A 20,375-nucleotide genomic window follows, 5' to 3' on the forward strand; every position below is an offset into this window, starting at 1 on the left:
GCCAAGTCTTACTTCCCGATGAAGTAAAAATCTGTGAAAGTGAGTTATAGTCCCACTTTTAAAATCTAATATTGTTGGGATGAGAATACATGCAGGTTTTATAAATGATTTACAAAATAGACACAAGTACGTGAAACTACATTCTATGGTTGAATTATCAAAATCGAATATGCCCCTTTTTATTAAGTCTGGTAATCTAAGAATTAGGGAACAGACACCCTAATTGACGCGAATCCTAAAGATAGATCTATTGGGCCTAACAAACCCCATCCAAAGTACCGGATGCTTTAGTACTTCGAAATTTATATCATATCCGAAGGGTGTCCCGGAATGATGGGGATATTCTTATATATATGCATCTTGTTAATGTTGGTTACCAGGTGTTCACCATATGAATGATTTTTATCTCTATGTATGGGATGTGTATTGAAATATTAAATCTTGTGGTCTATTATTATGATTTGATATATATAGGTTAAACCTATAACTCACCAACATTTTTGTTGACGTTTTAAGCATGTTTATTCTCAGGTGATTATTAAGAGCTTCCGCTGTCGCATACTTAAATAAGGACGAGATTTGGAGTCCATGCTTGTATGATATTGTGTAAAAACTGCATTCAAGAAACTTATTTTGTTGTAACATATTTGTATTGTAAACCATTATGTAATGGTCTTGTGTAAACAGGATATTTTAGATTATCATTATTTGATAACCTACGTAAAGCTTTTTAAACCTTTATTGATGAAATAAAGGTTATGGTTTGTTTTAAAATGAATGCAGTCTTTGAAAAACGTCTCATATAGAGGTCAAAACCTCGCAACGAAATCAATTAATATGGAACGTTTTTAATCAATAAGAACGGGACATTTCAGTTGGTATCAGAGCGGTGGTCTTAGCGAACCAGGTCTGCATTAGTGTGTCTAACTGATAAGTCGTTAGGATGCATTAGTGAGTCTGGACTTCGACCGTGTCTGCATGTCAAAAGTTTTGCTTATCATTTCTAGTCGGAAATCATCTGCTTATCATCCATAGGAAATTACCTGCTTATCATTATTTGTCTAGACACGTCTTGCTACATTAATTGCATGAGTAGTGTATAGACAAAATTCATATCATAGCGTATCTGCTAAATCATATCTCTGTTACTTTAAACTTTGCCTGACATATCCCGCAAATTACTCCGTAATCTATGAAATCTTTTGATCTCTATATATAGATATCCTATGTAAATAGAATACCACCCGATAGCCGAAAAATCATTTTTATATAGAAAATCCTTTATCCAATCGTACGAAATAGAATTTGTCATCAGTTCAAGTCACTCGGATTCCGAAATGGAATCTCACTCAAGCTCCGAAAGCAGTGTGACCGGAATGGATCAACCAATCAGACATCACCTATTCTGGATGAATTGGGGATGGGTTCGTAGCCTCCTCAATCATTGGAAACAGGAAGAAGGCGATCCTTTCCATCCACCACATTGCCCTCTTGGCGAAGAACCTGAAGCACTTACCGGCGAACCTGTTCAAAACACCATTTTCTCGCTCATTTCCAGAGTATCTCGTCACGATTATATATTACATCAAATTTTAGATTTTATTTATCCGCTCGTTCCGACCGACAATCATCCTGGAATAATAGAAGAAGTCAACGAACTTCGCGCTCGGGTAGTGGCTTTGGAGAATATGGTGAAGAGATTACAAACACCAGCAGCAGCATCAGCAGCATAACCAGTAACACCATCATCAACGCCAATAGTACCATTACCACCCCAACCACAACCACGTCGTAAACCTCAACTTTACACTCTGTCCCACGAGCACCAATGTCATACCCCCTGTAGATACCAAGGAATACCAACAACAATAACCGACGAAGTATTAATTCATAACTTCATTGGAGAAACATTCCGCGCAGATTATGTAATCTCTAAAGTCTTAGAGATTATCTAATCTAGCCCTAACCATAAATCAGTTAAGCGAACCAAAATGATAGAAGGAAGAGTAGAAACCCTGACAAAAATGGTGTGTGATTAACAAGCTAAACTTGTTTTACCAACAGCATCAACAGTACCGTCAGCGTCACCAGCATCATCAGTACAATCAACATCAGAATCAACAACACATATAACATCACAAACTCCGTCAGCTCAAGAATCACTATGGACATCATTACGAATCAATAACCCGTATATTGTATCAACGAGTTATGAAGAATTAACTCATTCCCTTTGAAGAAATTATATGTATATTTTTATATTTTGAAATAAAAATAAATCTTTCCGTGCTAAGCTATTGTGTGTGAATCTTAACAACTCGGTTAATTCATATTACAAATATGCAATAATGTACATCCTTCAGCCGCAACTTAACCAGCGTTAACTACAATCTTTGTCGCAATTCAACAAATTCCAATTCATAATAAATCAAGTATATATTTGATTTTACACTTTCATCATCGATGTACCCGAAACTTTTCAGATAACATCATTCGTACTTTGCGAAATTCACAAGAATTCCACGAACCGAACATCATACATCAACAAATAACGAAGTATTGATTCATAATTTCAATGTCATTAAAGAAATACTGCATAAAAGTTATGTACTTTTTAAAGCCTTTAGAGATTATTCAATTCTAGTTTCAACCGTAAATCAAATGAGTTTAATTTAACATTAACTCATTAAATCTATGTTATATCTGAAGAAAATATACATATATATATTTTCATAAAGACTGTAATAAAATTCTTTTGTACAAAATATTAATTGTGAAATTTTTTTTAACGGGTAGGTAATACCCGAGAGATATATAAATTCACAATTAATATATTACATTCTTCGAATCTGATTCAGCAAATCATCCATTATACTCCCTACTTTCACAACAATATACATTCTTTTATAGAAATCAAAACAACCATACTCATTCAAAATTTAATTACATATTCTGATTTTGAAATCTCAAAATTCAACTTGAGATATGACCAAAATCATCACTCTTAGATTCTTACATCTTTCACAAGCTATATTTTGACTTCAAAACTGTGTTAGAACATCAAATGTATGTTAATGATTACAATCTGTGTTCAAACCCTTCGAAAATTTCTGAAGACACTTCGAATGATGAGCAATCGAGATGATGATCCAACCACATGTTCCCCACAGTTATGTACCCGAAAAACTCTTGAAACCAAAGTAAAAGTTTAAACAACGTATCCGCGTCAGATTCTTTAGCATTTATTAGCAAAAATAACTTTGCGACTCCTATTCAAAGTAGCTAGTTTTGTCACAGCTCCAGCAAGTCAACTTCGACTTTTCAGTCAGACTAACCTTATTATAACCTTGAGATATACACCATCGTTACCAGGGAACCTTTTACATTCCACCACATTATTAACAGATGTATCAACAACTTCATTACCCTTTGACTTTAGCCTCTCCAAAAAGTCATTATAATTATTCATTGAAACCCCATCATTTACTCATTCGCATCTTGTAATGAGAATTTCCATACGAATCATTGGGAATTAGCAATCAGTATTTTGAAATCTCGCAGCATGTCTACGCCAATAGTTATATGTGTATATATAACGTCTATCTTCTGGACTTAATTTGAATGTGAAGATTCTGAAAAACACTTCGAACTACGAATTAGTTCTCCGAAAATGGAAAAATACTGATGAAGCAGCAAAAAAACTATAAACGACCTTAACAGTAAAAGTTTGATGATAATGAATAGGTGTGCTGGCAAAGCGCAGAAAAAGAGAAGTCTTGGAACTGGAAAACGGATTGAGCAAAGTAGGAAGGAGGCTGTGGACAAATTACAAAGACTGAACCTGACTTCAAAGGATCCAAATAATTCAGTATCTGTCGAAGTCATTAACGAATACCTTGCTCCTGACTCTAAACCCCTGCGGACAATATTCTTCATCATCCTCTGATATTAGAAATTCTAAAATATCATCATATCTTTCAATATAAATATCCTCCATATTTCTGAAGATATTTTCTTAATTTTTCTTATTTGAAATCATTTACCTCTTCGCGCTATCTGTATTACATCATAAAAGAAACTATTTTAGTTTCTAAATTCTGAAACATTCAAGTTTAAAATAGGAATATTTTGAAGTAGTGTTGGGAACTGAAGCATGAATTAGTATAATATAATGACACTTGATCAATGTGATTATATTACAGTAAGTCATGCTGAGTTTCTAAATGGAACGTGATGATTCACAGATCATAACATCATCATGTGCCATGTTATACGACTCTTGTATTCTATTTAACCTCTAAAATATCAAGAAAATATTTCTTGATGATTCGGCCTTTTCCAAGGTATTTTAGTAATTTGACAAGTCAAGATCGTGCCATCACGATTTCCTTCCCAGAACATTAACAATGTTCATTTCGAAATTCATATCTGTGAATTCTGGACCATTACAAGCGGTGCTTAATCGCAAAAAGAAGAAACGAAAGGACAAAACTCCGAAATAGAAATTGGGGTATAAATTGCAGCAAATAAAAGAGAGCATTAACTGTGAATGATAATGATTATAGAAGACAGAAGCAGAGACTTTGAAATATAAGGGAACATATAAAGCCCAACGACAAACCAGAAATTATAAACCATATATATCGATGCATATAGCAATATAAAGACACGGGAGAACTAGGAACACTATAAACCCAAGAGTATAGTAGAAGTAAATAGATTCTTCCGGCGGTAGATAAAAAAAAAAAGAATGACCGATATGAAAGTTAGAAGTATATCGAGAATCAGAACTGGATGGAGCATATTGATGAATACTTTAAAATATGAGTTGAGGGGGAAATAATAGAAGGTGATGAAACATGACTAGGAACTTAGAAATCAACAGATTTAACTCACACAATGGCAGAATAAGTGAATCAAACCCTCTAGTGAATAGGTTAAGTTTTTTTTTTGATTAATTTAGTCAAACCACAACTAAATCAAGTGTGATTAGATCAACACCTAGAGCTATTATTCACCACCTGGGTAATTTGGACTGAGAGAGAATCGAAGGAGCTCACTAGATCTGAGTGTGTGTAACAAATGAGAGGCTTAACCTAAAATGAAGAACATAAGACTTTATATACCCCTGCTGTTAACACACCCATACGATTCATTCATCACACGTACGAGTTGGCTTCATCAACCGTACGGGTGATCACTCACTCGTGTCTTATCATTTAGGTTGTAATTGTGACTTAGCTCAGCATCAACCATGCGTATGAGCCTGTCAGCCGTACTAGTGAGGCTTCACTCGTACGTCTGACTAAGTCTAACATAGTCAAACATCTAAATCTCGTTCCTGCAGTTCCTGTAACCACATACAAACACGGATAGGATAATAACGAGCAATCATGGTGGCCTGTAAACTGTTGTACCTGCAATGGACGTGGGTAGATGTCTAGGGACTTGCATAAAATGCATCAATAGATGGTGTGAGTTGTAAGGAAACGAAGGAGGTGAATTTATAAGAAAATCTCTGACAGAACAATTAAAATGGACGATCGCATTTAAAGCGGATCCTAATTCCCTTGATTACCGGAGAGTCAAATCTTATTAAGAAGATTTTCTTCAAATCCCTTAAAATCTGGGAATCAATCATATCTACGTCAAATGATAAGATGAACCAACCAAGTTCAATTTACATAAATCTATCTATCTCTGTAGATACCTAGCATAAACAAAAAATTAAAAACGATGTACCTCGGCCACCATTGTTTCAAATTGGGAATGAAATCGGACATCAGCGGCAGCTTGATTCTTCCCATTGCCCAACTTTACAAATTCATTACCTTGTAATAATAATAATGCTTCAAATCTGTTGTTAAGTTCAAGGGGTTTACATTCACCACATTCCATTTCCCATGCTTTAACAAATTGATCATGTGCAGCAACAGCATATTGATTCTTTCTATTGCCCGACTTCAAAATTTCATTACCTAGTTGTAGTGATGTTTTACATCTGTTCTCAAGCTCCAGGGAGTTACGTTTACCACGTTTCTTTCCCCGTACTTTAACATCATCATCATCATCATCATCATCATCATCATCATCATAATCATAATCATAATCATAATCATAATCATAATCATAATCATAATCATAATCATAATCATAATCATCATAATCATAATAATAATCATCATCATCATCATCATCAGCATCAGCAGCTTGATTCTTCTCCATGTCCAACTCAAAAATTCTATTACCTTGTAAATCTAATGCTTCAAATCTGTTCTTAAATTCAAAGAGGTTACGTTCACTACGTTTCATTCTCCGTGCTTTAACAAATCGATCATGCGTAACAACAGCTAGATTCTTCCTATTCCCCAACTCAAAAAGTTCATAACCATGTAATAAATCTAATGCTTCAAATCTGTTGGTAAGTTTAAGGGGGTTACGTTCACCACGTTCCATTCCCCGTGCTTTAACAAATTGATCATGTGCAGTAGCAGCAGCAACTAGATTCTTCTTATTGCCCGACTTCAAAATTTCATTACCTTGTTGTAATGATGTTTTACATCTGTTCTCAAGCTCCAGGGAGTTACGTTTACGACGTTTCTTTCCCCGTACTTTAACATAATCATCATCATCAACATCAACATCAACTGTAGCAGCTTCATTCTCCCCCTTGGAATATTTGGCTTTTTCATTCTCCTCCTCTTCTAATGAAGCAAGAGAGATGATATCTAGATGACTGACAGTACATGTTCACAAATATAACTAGTAATTAATCAAAACACACTCAACGTATGATAATATTAATATAGTAATAGTAATATATATAATTATATAATGTATATAATATATATAATGTATGTGTTGATAAGAACCTGGATAGGACATGAGAAGCAAGTGTAGAAACCTCTGGATAAACGTGTTTAATGTGGCTGTTATTATTATTATTAGCAGCGGCAACAAATGCCTCGAGGTGCAACTTCCAATAAACGCCCCATTCATTTCTACAGAAGGTGATGACATCAACAGCTACACCCTTTTCTTTAAAACTTTTTCCCCACCACTCCGCTATTTCAAAATCAAGATCCGTCGGACTGGCAAGGAAGGGCAAACATAACATATATACTATTATTATTAGTCATGAAACATTTAAGCATAATCAACAAATACATACATACATACATACATACATACATACATACATACATACATACATACATACATACATACATACATACCCGCGAACAAAGAAAAGTATCCTTGTTAGCTTAATTGGCCGAGTAACAGAATCAAGCTTGATACGGATAGATATGACCGCATCCATAAATTGCGACTCACCCGCTAATATCATAGCTGCGAAACAAAGTTAAATTGAATATGAAGATGATCATACCCTACAATTGGTGTTGGTGATAATAATAATATAGACAAAAACAAGAGTAGGAAGCTAACGTTGCAAACATTGAAGGTGATGCAGGATTTTATCAAGATCACTGGTAGGATAAAGCATGTTAAGGACATCCGGAATCCAAGTACCCATTGTCCGTATGCCTATAGCATTCTTGGGATTAGACTGTAACAAAACAATTCCAACAACTTGTTATATACATATATATACATATAAATATATATTAAACACAGTTACGGTACTTGCTAACTAAAGGATTTTGCTAACTACAACCCACTCAAAACACTTGTATATAGCAGTTAATTATTGATTTTATGGTGGCGGTTACTCGGTTGTAAAAATAATTCAAATTCCTAAACTATAAACTAAAATTGAAAGAGAAAAAAGAAAAGACCAGACCTTGAGTTTAGCTCGGCAATAGGCTCCAACACAATCAAGTTGAAGCTTATAGAAAGATTTATTTAAGTCCATCCATTCGGAAGCGTCGATACAGATCATAATAGACTCCTAGAATATATAATATAAACCAACCAAGCTTTGAGTACATAAATATGTATATAGCATTAAAAATATTAAAAACGAAAGAAAACAATACCTCGGCAACCATGGTTTCGAATTGGGGATGAAATCGACGTATAGTAACGTTACAGATAAACCCTACGGAAATCAGCGTCCGAATGAAAGTAATTAAATTGGCCGTAGGGTTCTTATGCGGAGTACATATATATGATATATATCCGCAAGCAATTCTAACGTACTCCTTACGGAAATCAGCGAGTTTTATAAAACAGCCTTTGAGCAGCTTATAAAGGTTTTTAATTTTAATTGTGTTCTTAAATGGCTAGAAGAATAAATAAATTATTAATTAAATTAATGAACTAATTATTACTAGTGGTTCACGGGGCGGGATTCTCACACACCATTTTTTATTCTATGTACACTTTTGTTTCATAAATTTATAATTATGTCTCTAGATTAAAATAGAGAGTTGAACTTATATTATTATTATAAGTATAATTAAAGGTATAATATGTAATTAGGTGTACATGGATCAAAAAATGGTGTGTGAGGATCACCTCCATTTACTAATTAGCAATCCGTATCCGTATAATAATAATAATAATAATAATAATAATAATAATAATAATAATAATAATAATAATAATAATAATAATAATAATAATAATGATAAAAAAAAATACTAATTATAATAATAATATTTACTAATAATAATATATTAATAGTAATAATAATAATAGTTTTAAGCACCTTGAAAGGTTTGTACACAGATGAAACAAATGTGACCAATTTTGAACTCATTAACATATTCTCTTCTTAGCTATTTTCCCTATTTCAAATACTTAAAACAACCTATTATGGAGAGGGTGTTTGTGTTAGGGAGAAGTCGTTGCTTGATAATAAATTGTCCTATTTAAGGTCGTTGTTCGGTAAGCCATTGGTCGAAGAAAAGTTGGTGGGTCTTTTTCGTTGGTTGATAATAAACTGTCCTTTTTTGTTTTCCTCCTTTGGGTTGCCAAAAGATTACTTGATCTATAATCGGTCGGATAAATTTGTGAGCTTAGTGATGGTTGAAGGCAAGTTGTTAAGGCCGCATGCTAGAGTAAAGAAAGCTTCGATAGTAGGGGATAACCTTGGGTTACCATGATCTCATGTTCGGTCTATTCTTTTTAACTTAGTATCCTTTGTTGGCTAGTTTTGGTTATGTTTTAGCGATTTATATCGGTTGTGGTTTGTGTGTTTTTTAGGTAGTTTTAGTTTGCTTTTGTGTTTGTTTGTGTGTACAATAAAACCTCTGTAATTTAATACTCGATAAATTAATAACTTCAATAAAATTAATAATTTGTTCGGTCCCAACTTAGTACTAGTACAAATTTAGACCCCAATTGATAAAATAATAAGATAATAATCTTTTTGAAATCCCAATATAAATATATTGGTCCCAGCAAAACATAAATTAATAATTACTAATTTTTTTTTTTTTTTGAAATCCCAATATACATAGAACTTGACAAGTTCATTAATGTGTGAATGTACATACATGGGAATTTTGAAGTTCCTTGTTTATGTTTTATTCAAATAAGTAAAGTGAACAGACATGATAATTTTGAATGTCGATGCATTAATTTGAGACTTGTTCACAAATTTATAAGTCAATTTTTTAAATTGATAATTTATTAATTTATCGATATAATAATATCTCGCTACATTAATAAAATATCTCGATCCCAACATTATTAATTTATAGAGGTTTCACTGTGTGGTTGTCCCGGTTTGTTGGGACCTCGACTTGTTTCTTGATAGCTTGTGGGCTAGTTTAGTGTTTAGCTTTATTTTCTGGGTACAAAGTTCACCGATTGTTTTTGTAAACTTTTGTACATTATCATTGTTTCTTTCATAAAGTCTTTGGTTATATATTAGTTATCGTTTTTAGCCAAAATCTTATCTAATCGGTTGAGAAAGATTATTCCGAGTCTTATAGGCTCGGAGCAAAGTGCATTTCTAAAGGACCGGTTCATTCTTGATGGGGTCCTTATTGTTAATGAGAGTATTGATTACTTGAAAGCAAATAAACTTAAAAGCATCCTTTTCAAAGTCGATTTCGAGAAAGCATTCGATTGCCTTAATTGGAATTTTCTCCTCGATGTAATGAGGTGTATGGGTTTTGGTTGTAAGTGGCGGAAATGGATCCTATCTTGCCTTAGCTCGGCTTCTATCTCTATCCTTGTCAACGGGTCTCCTACTAAAGAATTCTCCTTAAGTAGGGGCGTGAGGCAAGGGGACCCGTTATCTCCCTTCCTCTTCATAATCGCGGTGGAAGGACTAAATATCCTTTCCAAAGCGGCAATTGATAAGGGTTTGTTCAAAGGGGTGGAAATAGGTGTGGATAAGGTTCTTATCTCGCATCTACAATACGCGGACGACACGATTTTTTTGGGAAAGTGGAGTAGAGAAAATGCATATAACCTCCGGAATCTACTCAAATGCTTCGAACTTGCTTCGGGGTTAAAGGTCAACTTTCAAAAAAGCTGTATTTACGGGGTTGGTGTGGATATGGATGAGGTAAATCATGTCGCTTGTAGAATGGGATGCAAAGTTGGAACCTTTCCATTTACTTACCTTGGTTTGCCGATTGGCTCAAATATGAAAAGAATGAAAGATTGGACGCCTATCATTGAAAAATTTAAGGATAGGCTCTCGGATTGGAGAAGGCGTACGTTGTCATTTGGAGGTCGTGTAGTTCTTATTAAGTCGGTTCTTAATAGTCTCCCGTTGTACTTTTTCTCGCTATTTCGTGCCCCGCCATGTGTGCTCAAACTACTCGAGAGTGTGAGGAGAAATTTCTTTTGGGGTGGGTCGGGTGCCGGGTTAAAAATATCTTGGGTCAAATGGGATGTTGTTATTGCTTCCTATGAAAATGGGGGGTTAAACTTTGGGTCACTTAAAAATAAAAATCTTGCTTTGTTGGGCAAATGGTGGTGGAGGTTTAATACCGAAACCAATGCGCTTTGGGTCAAATTAATTCGAAGTATACATGGTGCGTGTGGTGGCTTGGGGTCCGGTGATGATTCTTATCATCGCTCGACTTCGAGTACTTGGCGCAATATTGTTTTTGCAGGTAACTCCATCGAAGACATGAATATTTCCTTCAAGAACTCGTTCGTGAAAACTATTGGGGATGGATCATCGACATTATTTTGGGCTGAACAGTGGGCCGGTCCACTTAACTTTCGGGACAGATTTCAAAGATTATTCAGATTGGAGAATTCGAAAAATTGCTTGGTAAGTGACAGATTGAGGGTCAACAACTCGGGGTTCAGTTATTCGTGGGATTGGGTCAGAAGACCAATCGGTCGTACAGCTGGGGAGCTACAGGAACTGATGGAGGTTATCGGGAATGTTGCAGTTACCAAAGATACACGTGACAAGTGGACATGGGCTCACTCAACTTCAGGGGTATATTCTGTAAGCATTCTGTCAAAACTACTCGATGATAGTGGGTCTCATCTAATCGGGCACCATGAGTCAACTCTTCGTAATAAGCTCGTCCCCAAAAAATTGGAAGTTTTCGTTTGGAGAGTAATCAAAAAACGTCTTCCGGTAAGGTGCGAGCTTGATAAACGGGGGATTGATCTCCATAGTGTTCGATGCCCACTTTGTGACGATGACATTAAAACGGTGGAACATTCTTTAATTTTTTGTAAGCACTCATTGGACTTGTGGGAACGACTATTTAGATGGTGGGGTTTGGGCCCCTTCTCGAATCTTAGTGTAAGCGAGATTTTGAGAGGTAAAGCTCCAAGACCAACATCGAAAATTGGCACGATGATTTGGCAAGCAACGGAATGGGTGTGTGCATACTACATTTGGAAGAACCGGAACAACAAAATTTTTCGGGACAAAAGTTGGATCGGACCGGTAGCTCTAAATGAGGTTCAAGTGAAATCCTTCGAATGGATCTCGCTCCGCCTCCATGGAAGATCGATAGATTGGTTAACTTGGCTAAATAGTCATAGTGTCTATTTATCGTTAATGTAATTATCGTAACTCGTGTTAACTATTTTCGTGTCTGTAATCATGGGTATGGGTTTGGTTCCTCACAAACCCAATTGCACCTTTTAATTTCATTCATGAATGAAATCCTAGCTTTTCAAAAAAAAAAAAAAAAAAAAAAAAAGAATGATAGAAAAGGCCCCATTTATTAACCAATCTTCCTCAACATGTAGCGTTCCTCTTCGCTAATAACCTCTTTATCTACTTCCACTTCTAGTTATTTATTTAACCTCTCCATTCTCCAACTCTTTTAGAAGCTTATCTGCCTTTTCTTTGCTCTGCAATGCCTCTCGTTGTCAAAATGAAATAACTTACGGTGGTAAAATGGTAAGCTGCTAGGTTCAAAACATGAGATTGTGTCAAGTTAACCCAGTTAGCAAATGCATGTTTAGTGTATTTACCATGTGTGGAACTTTTTTACCCTATCTCGTATAATATTAATTATTAATTATATCATTTATATCATTATATGTACTCCAAGAAATAAAATAAAATAAAATAAAATAAAGACATTTTCCAATTTAATTAGCATCTTTAATACAGTACTAAACAGAAACAAGAAACATGATCAGGCTCTCTGGCTCTGACTTGAATATCCAAACGCATAGGTGGCAATCTTAACCCAATTAGCTTGTCTTTCATCTCTAATGCTAAAATTAAAAATATTAATCTAATTACCTTTTAAGATTCGAAACCATAACAGAATGTTTAGGCTTCGATTGTTTGAGTAAATTAATGAATCTTGCGTTAGAATTTATTAAGCAATGAAATGTAAAGATAAATAAACATAGTAATAGTATATTGGCTGTTCGAAAAATAATTAAAAAAAAAATAATAAACATACTATATATCACTTATTCGCTTCTAAAAACAAGCATACAAAAAACCAACAATAATAATAGTAAATAGTAAATCAAGAATAAAAGTTAAAAAGAAATAAACATCCGACAATTACATAACTTTTTAGAACTTTGATTGAATTTGATAAACGGTATTGACGTCCACTTGAAATGCCTTTGCGAGAATATCTTTAGAGATATCAGGGTTTGATCCAAACACAGCGTTCGCAATGGTAATGACACCCGGATTTTGACTACTTAGACCAGCAATAGCAAGGGCATACCCATTTCCTACATTTTTCTGAAAGTGAATTAGACCTTCGGGGAACACGAAAACATCACCCTTTTGTAGTACTGTTGTGATGAGACGGTTTTCAGGGTTAGACGTGACAAAACCGACTTGTAGACTACCTTCAATGACAGTCAAGATTTCAGTGGCCCGAGGGTGCGTGTGGGGAGGATTAATACCCCGTGGTGCAAAGTCAATACGGGCCATGGAGATGCCTAAAGTGTTGAGCCCGGGCAATTGTGTTACAGTCACCGCAGTCACATTAGATCCAACCGCATTTGATGTATTTCCCATACGGTTTAGTCCCCTAAAAAGAAAATCTTGAGCTTTTACTTGATTCGGATCTTTGCAGACTACGCCATTCACCAGTACTATGATGAATAAAAATAGAAAGATCATTTGTAAGTGTAAGGTTTACTTCATTTTATAATTGCTAAAATTTCAAGATAGAAGTAATAGTACCTTTGTTTTTTAGATCAGCTACACAAAAATCCTGTAGCGAACTAGGATCCGAAGCAAATGCAAGCGAACATGTTGCGAATAAGAGACCGAACAAAAGAAAACGAGACATCATTAGTGCGATTGAAGTGAAAAAATTGCTAGCTCTTCAATGTAGTTTGGTAGTTTAATAAATTTGTGTGAGCAAGTATGAAGCTTTGTAATGCTTTTATAGCAAAAACAATGCAACAGAAAGATAGTTTTGTAGAGCCACCACCAATAAAATAATATGTTGAAAGAGTAAAAGGAAGATGTAGTCATCAGATCATATTCATATACATCCTTATAAGATAACTTCAACAGTTGAATCAAAGACTACACAAAGATTAAGACTCATGTACTCGCAACAGATTAATTAATACTTTTTGGTGTGCTGAACACAAGTTTCAGTTTTAAAGCAAAGTTCGAAATGAATCTAAGGCAAAAGCCGGATTCGGTAAACAATGAGATTTACCATGTTCATGTTACCAGGGAAGGGTGAATATTTTTACTATAGTGTACGTGTCCTTATCAGGTTATCCTGTGACCGATTTCGATTTTTTACTTGGTCGCCAAAACGTGCTACTAGCTAGAGAGCTTTAAAACATGAGACCTTTAGTGATGGTATTAGAACACCTACCGCTTAGCAATCTTGTGATGATTAAAAGATGGATCTAAGCGGGTCTTTTGACAAAGGTATGAAATTATCCACATCAAATATACAAACCAAAACAAATGATTACATGTCAATTTAGGTATTACCAAATCAATAATTGTTACTTGTAATTTTAATTTTATTATAACAAAAGGTAGGACATTTAGTCATTTTGACTTGGTGGTTTTACCAATTCAATTGTTAATCAACACAAATTGAACATTTCGACACCGTGAATTCAAGCTTCTAGACTACGTTAATTACCAATTCATATTTTGTGACTAATATCGTTTTATTATTTAATTTATTATATTAAATCCATTGTATTGTATTACACTTTTCTGTTATCATTCAATTGTAACTTCTTCAGAAAATGTATAACTTAATTTCCTATACTTTGTTCAAAAATATAGTAGTTCCCAATGCCCGAGGTTTACCTGCTCGAAAAAAAAGTAGTAAAATCATTATTTTTCATCAGCAAACATGTAGCGTACACAAGCTCGTTCATAAGACATCATTTCAAGCGGATTTAAACAAATTTCGGCAATGGCTAAATGAGTATTCACGAGCAACTGTTATGACTTACTAACTGGTTGCAAATATGAAATGTGGCTAACAAAGAAACAAACGAAAAAAAGCCTTTAACGGTTTGCAGTTTGCTGACTAAAATTAAAGATCTGGCATGCCCTTTCCGGTTTTAGAATCGTACGTCTTTTCAAGCACTAGCTCTATAGGAGTATCCTTTGGACCAGCTGTTGCAAACATCAAATAATAAAAGATTAGAATTAGATGCTATAATGCTATAAACTGTTATTGGCTATAAGTTCATTGTATAACATATTAACATCTAACATCTAATCGATATGTGCTAACATTGAACTAGCATTTGCAGTCGCAAGTCGGGGACGAGTCGGGACCAGTCAAGATGATTCAAACGTTGACTTTTGGTAGTAAATAATTTAGACATATATTATTACACATAAATATATCAAAAATAAAATATAAAAATATTAGTGTTACAAACATGGCATAAAATCTAATCTTTAAAATATTAAATTTAAAATTGTTGACCTAACTTTGACTTTAACCGACTTTCACCGACTCGGCCCTAACTTGACCCGACTTTTAAGGTGTATTTGGGCGAAACGTGACAAGCTAGTCCCCAAACCAACGTGTCAGCCGACTTTTACTACAGTGAGTAGAATATGAGCTCTACACACAAATTGAGTAGAAATTCATGAAAACTTTACCTTATCGAGTCCAAAAGAAAGTAAACATGTATGTGCTAACGATTACGTATTAGTGTATCTTTCTATGTCAAACTCGAGCTATTTAATGTTTTAGCATAACACTGCTATTTTATGTTTTAAGCATAACACTGTTGAGTTCAAGTGTTTAGTCATATAAATGACCTCCCCTTTGTAAAACTTTGTTGTTTTTGAAAAATCATTCATGTTTTGGGCCAAATCCTGACGGGTGCCTATAGTTCACTCAACAAAATATCTTAAGTTAGTCAGCAACAATGTGTTCATTGAAAAAAAAATATTACAGTTTGTTAAATTGTAAAGGCATCCAGCTCTAATCAAGCTGTATGCCAACAAGTTTGCGTGCCCAATGTTAAAAATTAATAATATTCCAAGAAATACTAATGATGCAAAAAAAAAAAAAAAAAAAAAATGGAGTCAACTTCTTTAGAACTAAACATAAACAAGAAATATAATTAGGTACTTAATCATATATCCAAACGAATAGGTGGCAATCTCAACCCGTTGATTTGGGTTGTCATTCATTGCTAATGGCTAAACATGTTAATCTAAATAATTTATTTTTCTTTATTAAACTTGAATCACTAAATTATTTAACATAATATTTGTAGCACACTAAAACAGTGTTTATTACCTGCTACCCACAGCTGACCCACTCATTTAGCCACACTAATCAAAACAGAACAAAATAAACATGAACATATATAAAAATATAAGCTTACCTATTGTTGGACGTGGGGTAGCCCTTATCTTCAAAATCTCAGGACGAGGTATAATTGACCCGGACGCTCCTATGCCTCTTGAAACTCTTACTTTCGTACCATCTTCCATATACCTTATTCCAACCTTACAAGGCTGCCTATTAAAAAAAAAAAAAAAAAAAAAAAAAGAAACTTCAACTATCATTACGAAATAAAGCAGCGGTCAAAAGAAGTCAAATATGATGATGAATATTTGGTTTATATATACCCTGTTACAGGATCAACAATTTGAACATTCGACACATGCAGGGGAGCTTCAACTGTGAAAATCCCACCTTCATGCCCTTGCCCTTGTTTTATATGTTTCTTTACCTGTAAATAAATTTAATCTAAAGTGAATATCATTTGTAGCAAATTCACAATGGAGGTCAATGTTGATTCATATAAAAAAATAACTTAAAATAAATGAATTGGAGAAGAATAATTACCAAGTTTTTTCCCTCAACAATAACACGATTTTGAGAACGAATGACACGTTTAACAGTGCCACTTTCACCCCTATCTTTACCCCTAATTATCATCACCTACAATTAAAAAAAAAATCAGTTTCCACATAAATGCACCCACTCTATTTTATTAATCCACCGAAGTTGTGCATTACTTATTTGTACAGTACAACAACCTGTTAATGCACAGATTTTGGTCGATTAATCAAAAAAGGTGATGGAATAATCATCACCCAAGTATTTAATATGAAAAGTGAGACATATTATTATTTACATTATCTCCTCTCAAAATTTTCCAGTGATGAATGAGCTTCTGAGCTGCCTTCCACCCCATTATATGTCAGTCTGCAAATAACATTCAAGAAGATATCGTTTATGCTATAAAAAAATAAAAATAAAAAAGTCCAAAATTAGATTAATTATGGGACATGCATAGACTATTGACTCCCATTTATAGATACTCAATTTCATCACAAACGTATGTATCATTTAGTCCAGATCATCCTTACTAGTTCCCATCATAGACATAAAAAACCAACATTAAATGTGTACTGCTTTGTTAATTTTTTTTTTTTTTTTTTTTTTTTTTTCCATTTTCAGAACAAAGATTAGTCCAAAACTGTTGGATACGAACTGAGAACAGCATTTTAATTTGAAATTGACCTGCAACCAGTTTACGCATCACAAAACTACACATCTAGAAGAACAATTGAATATATATAATAACAAATTTTGTGGCTTAATTTAATGCTAGAGTTTCAAGTAGAGTAAAAAAATACAAATTAGGATTCGTTTGATGTCACAAAGCTATCAATTTCAAATGAGTAGATACATCTTAAAAGCTTTTTCAAACACAAAAAGACTTCAAATGGATATTGCATTCAAAAACAAACGTTAAATTTCAAACGCAAAGAGAACTATTCAACATTAATAACACTAAACAACTACAAAAACAAGGAACATCAACCTATGGAGCACCTAAATAATACTCCAGTAATACACACTATCCAATACCAATAAAACGGCAATGGCTTATTTGAACTGATTTCATAACAACGTATAAAAGCTACCTCTAATTGAGAAATCAAATAGGCTGGGGACGAAAATAAATTGAGCATATGCAGCATTCATTTCACACAAAAAAAAAAAAAAAAAAACAAAAACAAAAACAAAAACGGAGTAATTAACTACATCCACTGAACCTTTAAACATAAATAATACATTTCATTTTGCCAAAAATATTATCTATATTAAGAAAACATAATAATTCCTAAACCCTAACATGAAATAATTCAAATACGAGCCACAAATTGAGAAGAAAACGGAAAAGAAAAATCATACCTGATAATAAGTAATAAAGGTTCATAAACCCTAAATACTAATATGAAATAGTTCAATAGAAAAGGTTAAATCGCACCTGAGTAGATGTAGTAAGAATAAGAATTATTGAAGCTGTGAGATTAGGAATCGATAGATGCAAAAGGGGAAAATGGCACCAAAAATCATCAAAATAATACCTTCGAAGGAACTTGAAGGGACAACAACACACTACACACGTACACCTACACTGAAAGAGGTTTTTTTTACGTTAATAAGTGGTATTGATAACATGTACTGATGTATAATAACTGATTCGAAATCATATGAAATTGTTTAAATAACATGCCCGTTTCCTATTTTTCTCTTTGAAGGAATTTGATTTGTTAGTTTTTGTGTTTTTTTGTAAGCTTTTATCAAGTTGTATTTCAATAATTAAGGGTTTTTGGGTGTTAATATTATTATTTTTTGATTAATACTGAAACTTTATAACTGGGTGTTTGGTTATATGACAAATGTGGGATTTTTTTAATTTTTGAATGGTAAATTTTGAATTTTGATTAAAGTTAATCGTGGTTGGTTTCGGTTGCCCGTGGTGGAGGATGCATTGTAGAGTCTGCGCAGCAACTGGGGACCCGTGGTTGAACACATTTGATGTAAAGATGATGAATGTATGGAGATATAAATGTTTTGTTTAACAAAAGGACTAATGAAATTAGAATTTACAAATATGAGGGACTAAAGATGTAAATATTTAGAAGGTGACCTAGAAGGTAACCTCTTATAACAAGTCAAATGCATACAATAGGGGAAAATAAAAAGTTGAATGCATACAATAGAACTTTTGAAAGTTGAATGCATATAATAGGATTTTGATGAAAGTTCAATGCATTTTGGTGCCATTTTCCCGATGCAAAAGGGTACGGAAATAATACTCTGGATGACACACAATTGGTTGTAGTTATATATCATGGGGGCGGGATTGAGTATTGTTGCTCTTGTTAAATGCATAATAATACACCAATGCTTAAAAATTTTCACATCAAAATCACACCTCTTTTTAGACATTTTCACAAACAGGTTATGGGCAACAACATAAATAAAATAAAATAAAATAAAATAAAACAGACAAAAACTAACCTTTCAGCAGCGGTTGACTCAAACCTTAGTTAATCGTTCGAAACCCTAATTTCCACACACTCGATTTTACTCAATCAGGGGGAAACCCTAATTTTCGACCTAGGTATTCAGTTGATCTAACGAATTTGATTGTCAAATTTAGGCTGCGCTTTTCAATATACTAATCTCCTACAGTAGCAAACTCAATAGAATTTAATGACTTCTTAAGAGGGATGGGAGTGGGAGCAAGTCTCCACCCCGTCCCCTCATCCGTCGCACGTCTCACCACTCCCCTCCCCCGTCGATTTGCTTCGTCCCCCCTTGTCAGTCTCCCATGCGACGCAAAAATGCAACAATCAACCCTTTGATAAAAAAAATAATACTACGTAATAATTAAAATGTAAATGAAAGTAGTTGTTGGGAGTATTTGTTTTTTTTTTTTTTTTTTTTTTTTTGCTTTTTTAAAAAAAAAATCTTCTATATATACATCCATTTTACTCGACTCATATTTACACAATCAAATCCAAATTCTCTCATCAAATTCAATATATTGCTTTAAAAATGAGTAGTTCCGACAAAGAAAGTTTGATGAACGCAATGAAAAATATTTTTGCTTATCGAAATAACGTAATGTTTTTTCTTAAAATTTTTTTAGGAATCGTATGTTTTTTAGTTTTTAGGAAATGTAATGTTTTTATTTTTTATTTTTAATGAAAGTTGTTTCCATTTATGTTAATTTTTATAATTTTATCAATTTATGTTATATTTAAAATCATTAAAATAATAATAAAAATATAAACTGACATGCTCAACTGACAGAGGTCACCACTCCCCACTTTTTCTGACTCAACAAGTCAGGCCTGACATACCAAGTGACCTCAGTCACCACTCCCAGTGCTCTAATGTAAAGATGATTTGAAATATAAAGATGAAATGAACGAGTAATGTAACACCCCGTTTTTCAGTTACGCGTTATTTCGAACGTCATTCGAAATACGAGGCATGTAAGCGTATATTTGGATCCCAAATAAAGTTGGATTTGATGTTCTAAAACCTTACCATTAGAAAGGAAATCTCATTACGTTTTCAACGATATTTGATTCATCGAAAACGGAGTTACGGTTTGAAAGTTACGAGCAAAACAAGTTCAGAAAACTGAGTCGCCGTCCAACCTTTTTGGACGCCGTCCAAAAGGCCTGACGGGCCAGCTGTGACATTTTGAAGCTTTTA

General features: G+C 33.8%; 2 protein-coding genes across 6 annotated transcripts; both read right to left on the reverse strand.

The window, feature by feature from the left end:
• Positions 1–12,927: 12,927 nt before the first annotated feature.
• On the reverse strand, positions 12,928–13,709 carry LOC139857872 (putative germin-like protein 2-1). The gene is made up of 2 exons (XM_071846718.1): positions 13,568–13,709; positions 12,928–13,476 (listed from the first exon to the last, which is right to left on the reverse strand). Exons 1-2 carry the CDS (start codon positions 13,677–13,679, stop codon positions 12,941–12,943), a joined length of 648 nt encoding a protein of 215 aa, XP_071702819.1. The 5' UTR covers positions 13,680–13,709; the 3' UTR covers positions 12,928–12,940.
• Positions 13,710–14,698: 989 nt separating this feature from the next.
• LOC139857874 (uncharacterized) lies at positions 14,699–19,270 on the reverse strand. Of its 5 annotated transcripts, none has more exons than XM_071846724.1 (6): positions 19,167–19,270; positions 16,984–17,054; positions 16,692–16,787; positions 16,472–16,575; positions 16,225–16,361; positions 14,699–14,989 (listed from the first exon to the last, which is right to left on the reverse strand). In XM_071846724.1, exons 2-6 carry the CDS (start codon positions 17,041–17,043, stop codon positions 14,907–14,909), a joined length of 480 nt encoding a protein of 159 aa, XP_071702825.1. In that variant the 5' UTR covers positions 17,044–17,054; positions 19,167–19,270; the 3' UTR covers positions 14,699–14,906. The 5 variants fall into 5 exon arrangements, with proteins under 5 accessions (XP_071702825.1, XP_071702821.1, XP_071702820.1 ...); XM_071846720.1 differs by having other exon boundaries at positions 16,984–17,087; XM_071846719.1 differs by lacking the exon at positions 19,167–19,270 and adding an exon at positions 18,127–18,232 and having other exon boundaries at positions 16,984–17,087.
• Between the last annotated feature and the right edge of the window lie 1,105 nt (positions 19,271–20,375).

Source organism: Rutidosis leptorrhynchoides, chromosome 7 (assembly GCF_046630445.1).
Source record: "Rutidosis leptorrhynchoides isolate AG116_Rl617_1_P2 chromosome 7, CSIRO_AGI_Rlap_v1, whole genome shotgun sequence".
Taxonomy (NCBI): Eukaryota; Viridiplantae; Streptophyta; class Magnoliopsida; order Asterales; family Asteraceae; genus Rutidosis; species Rutidosis leptorrhynchoides.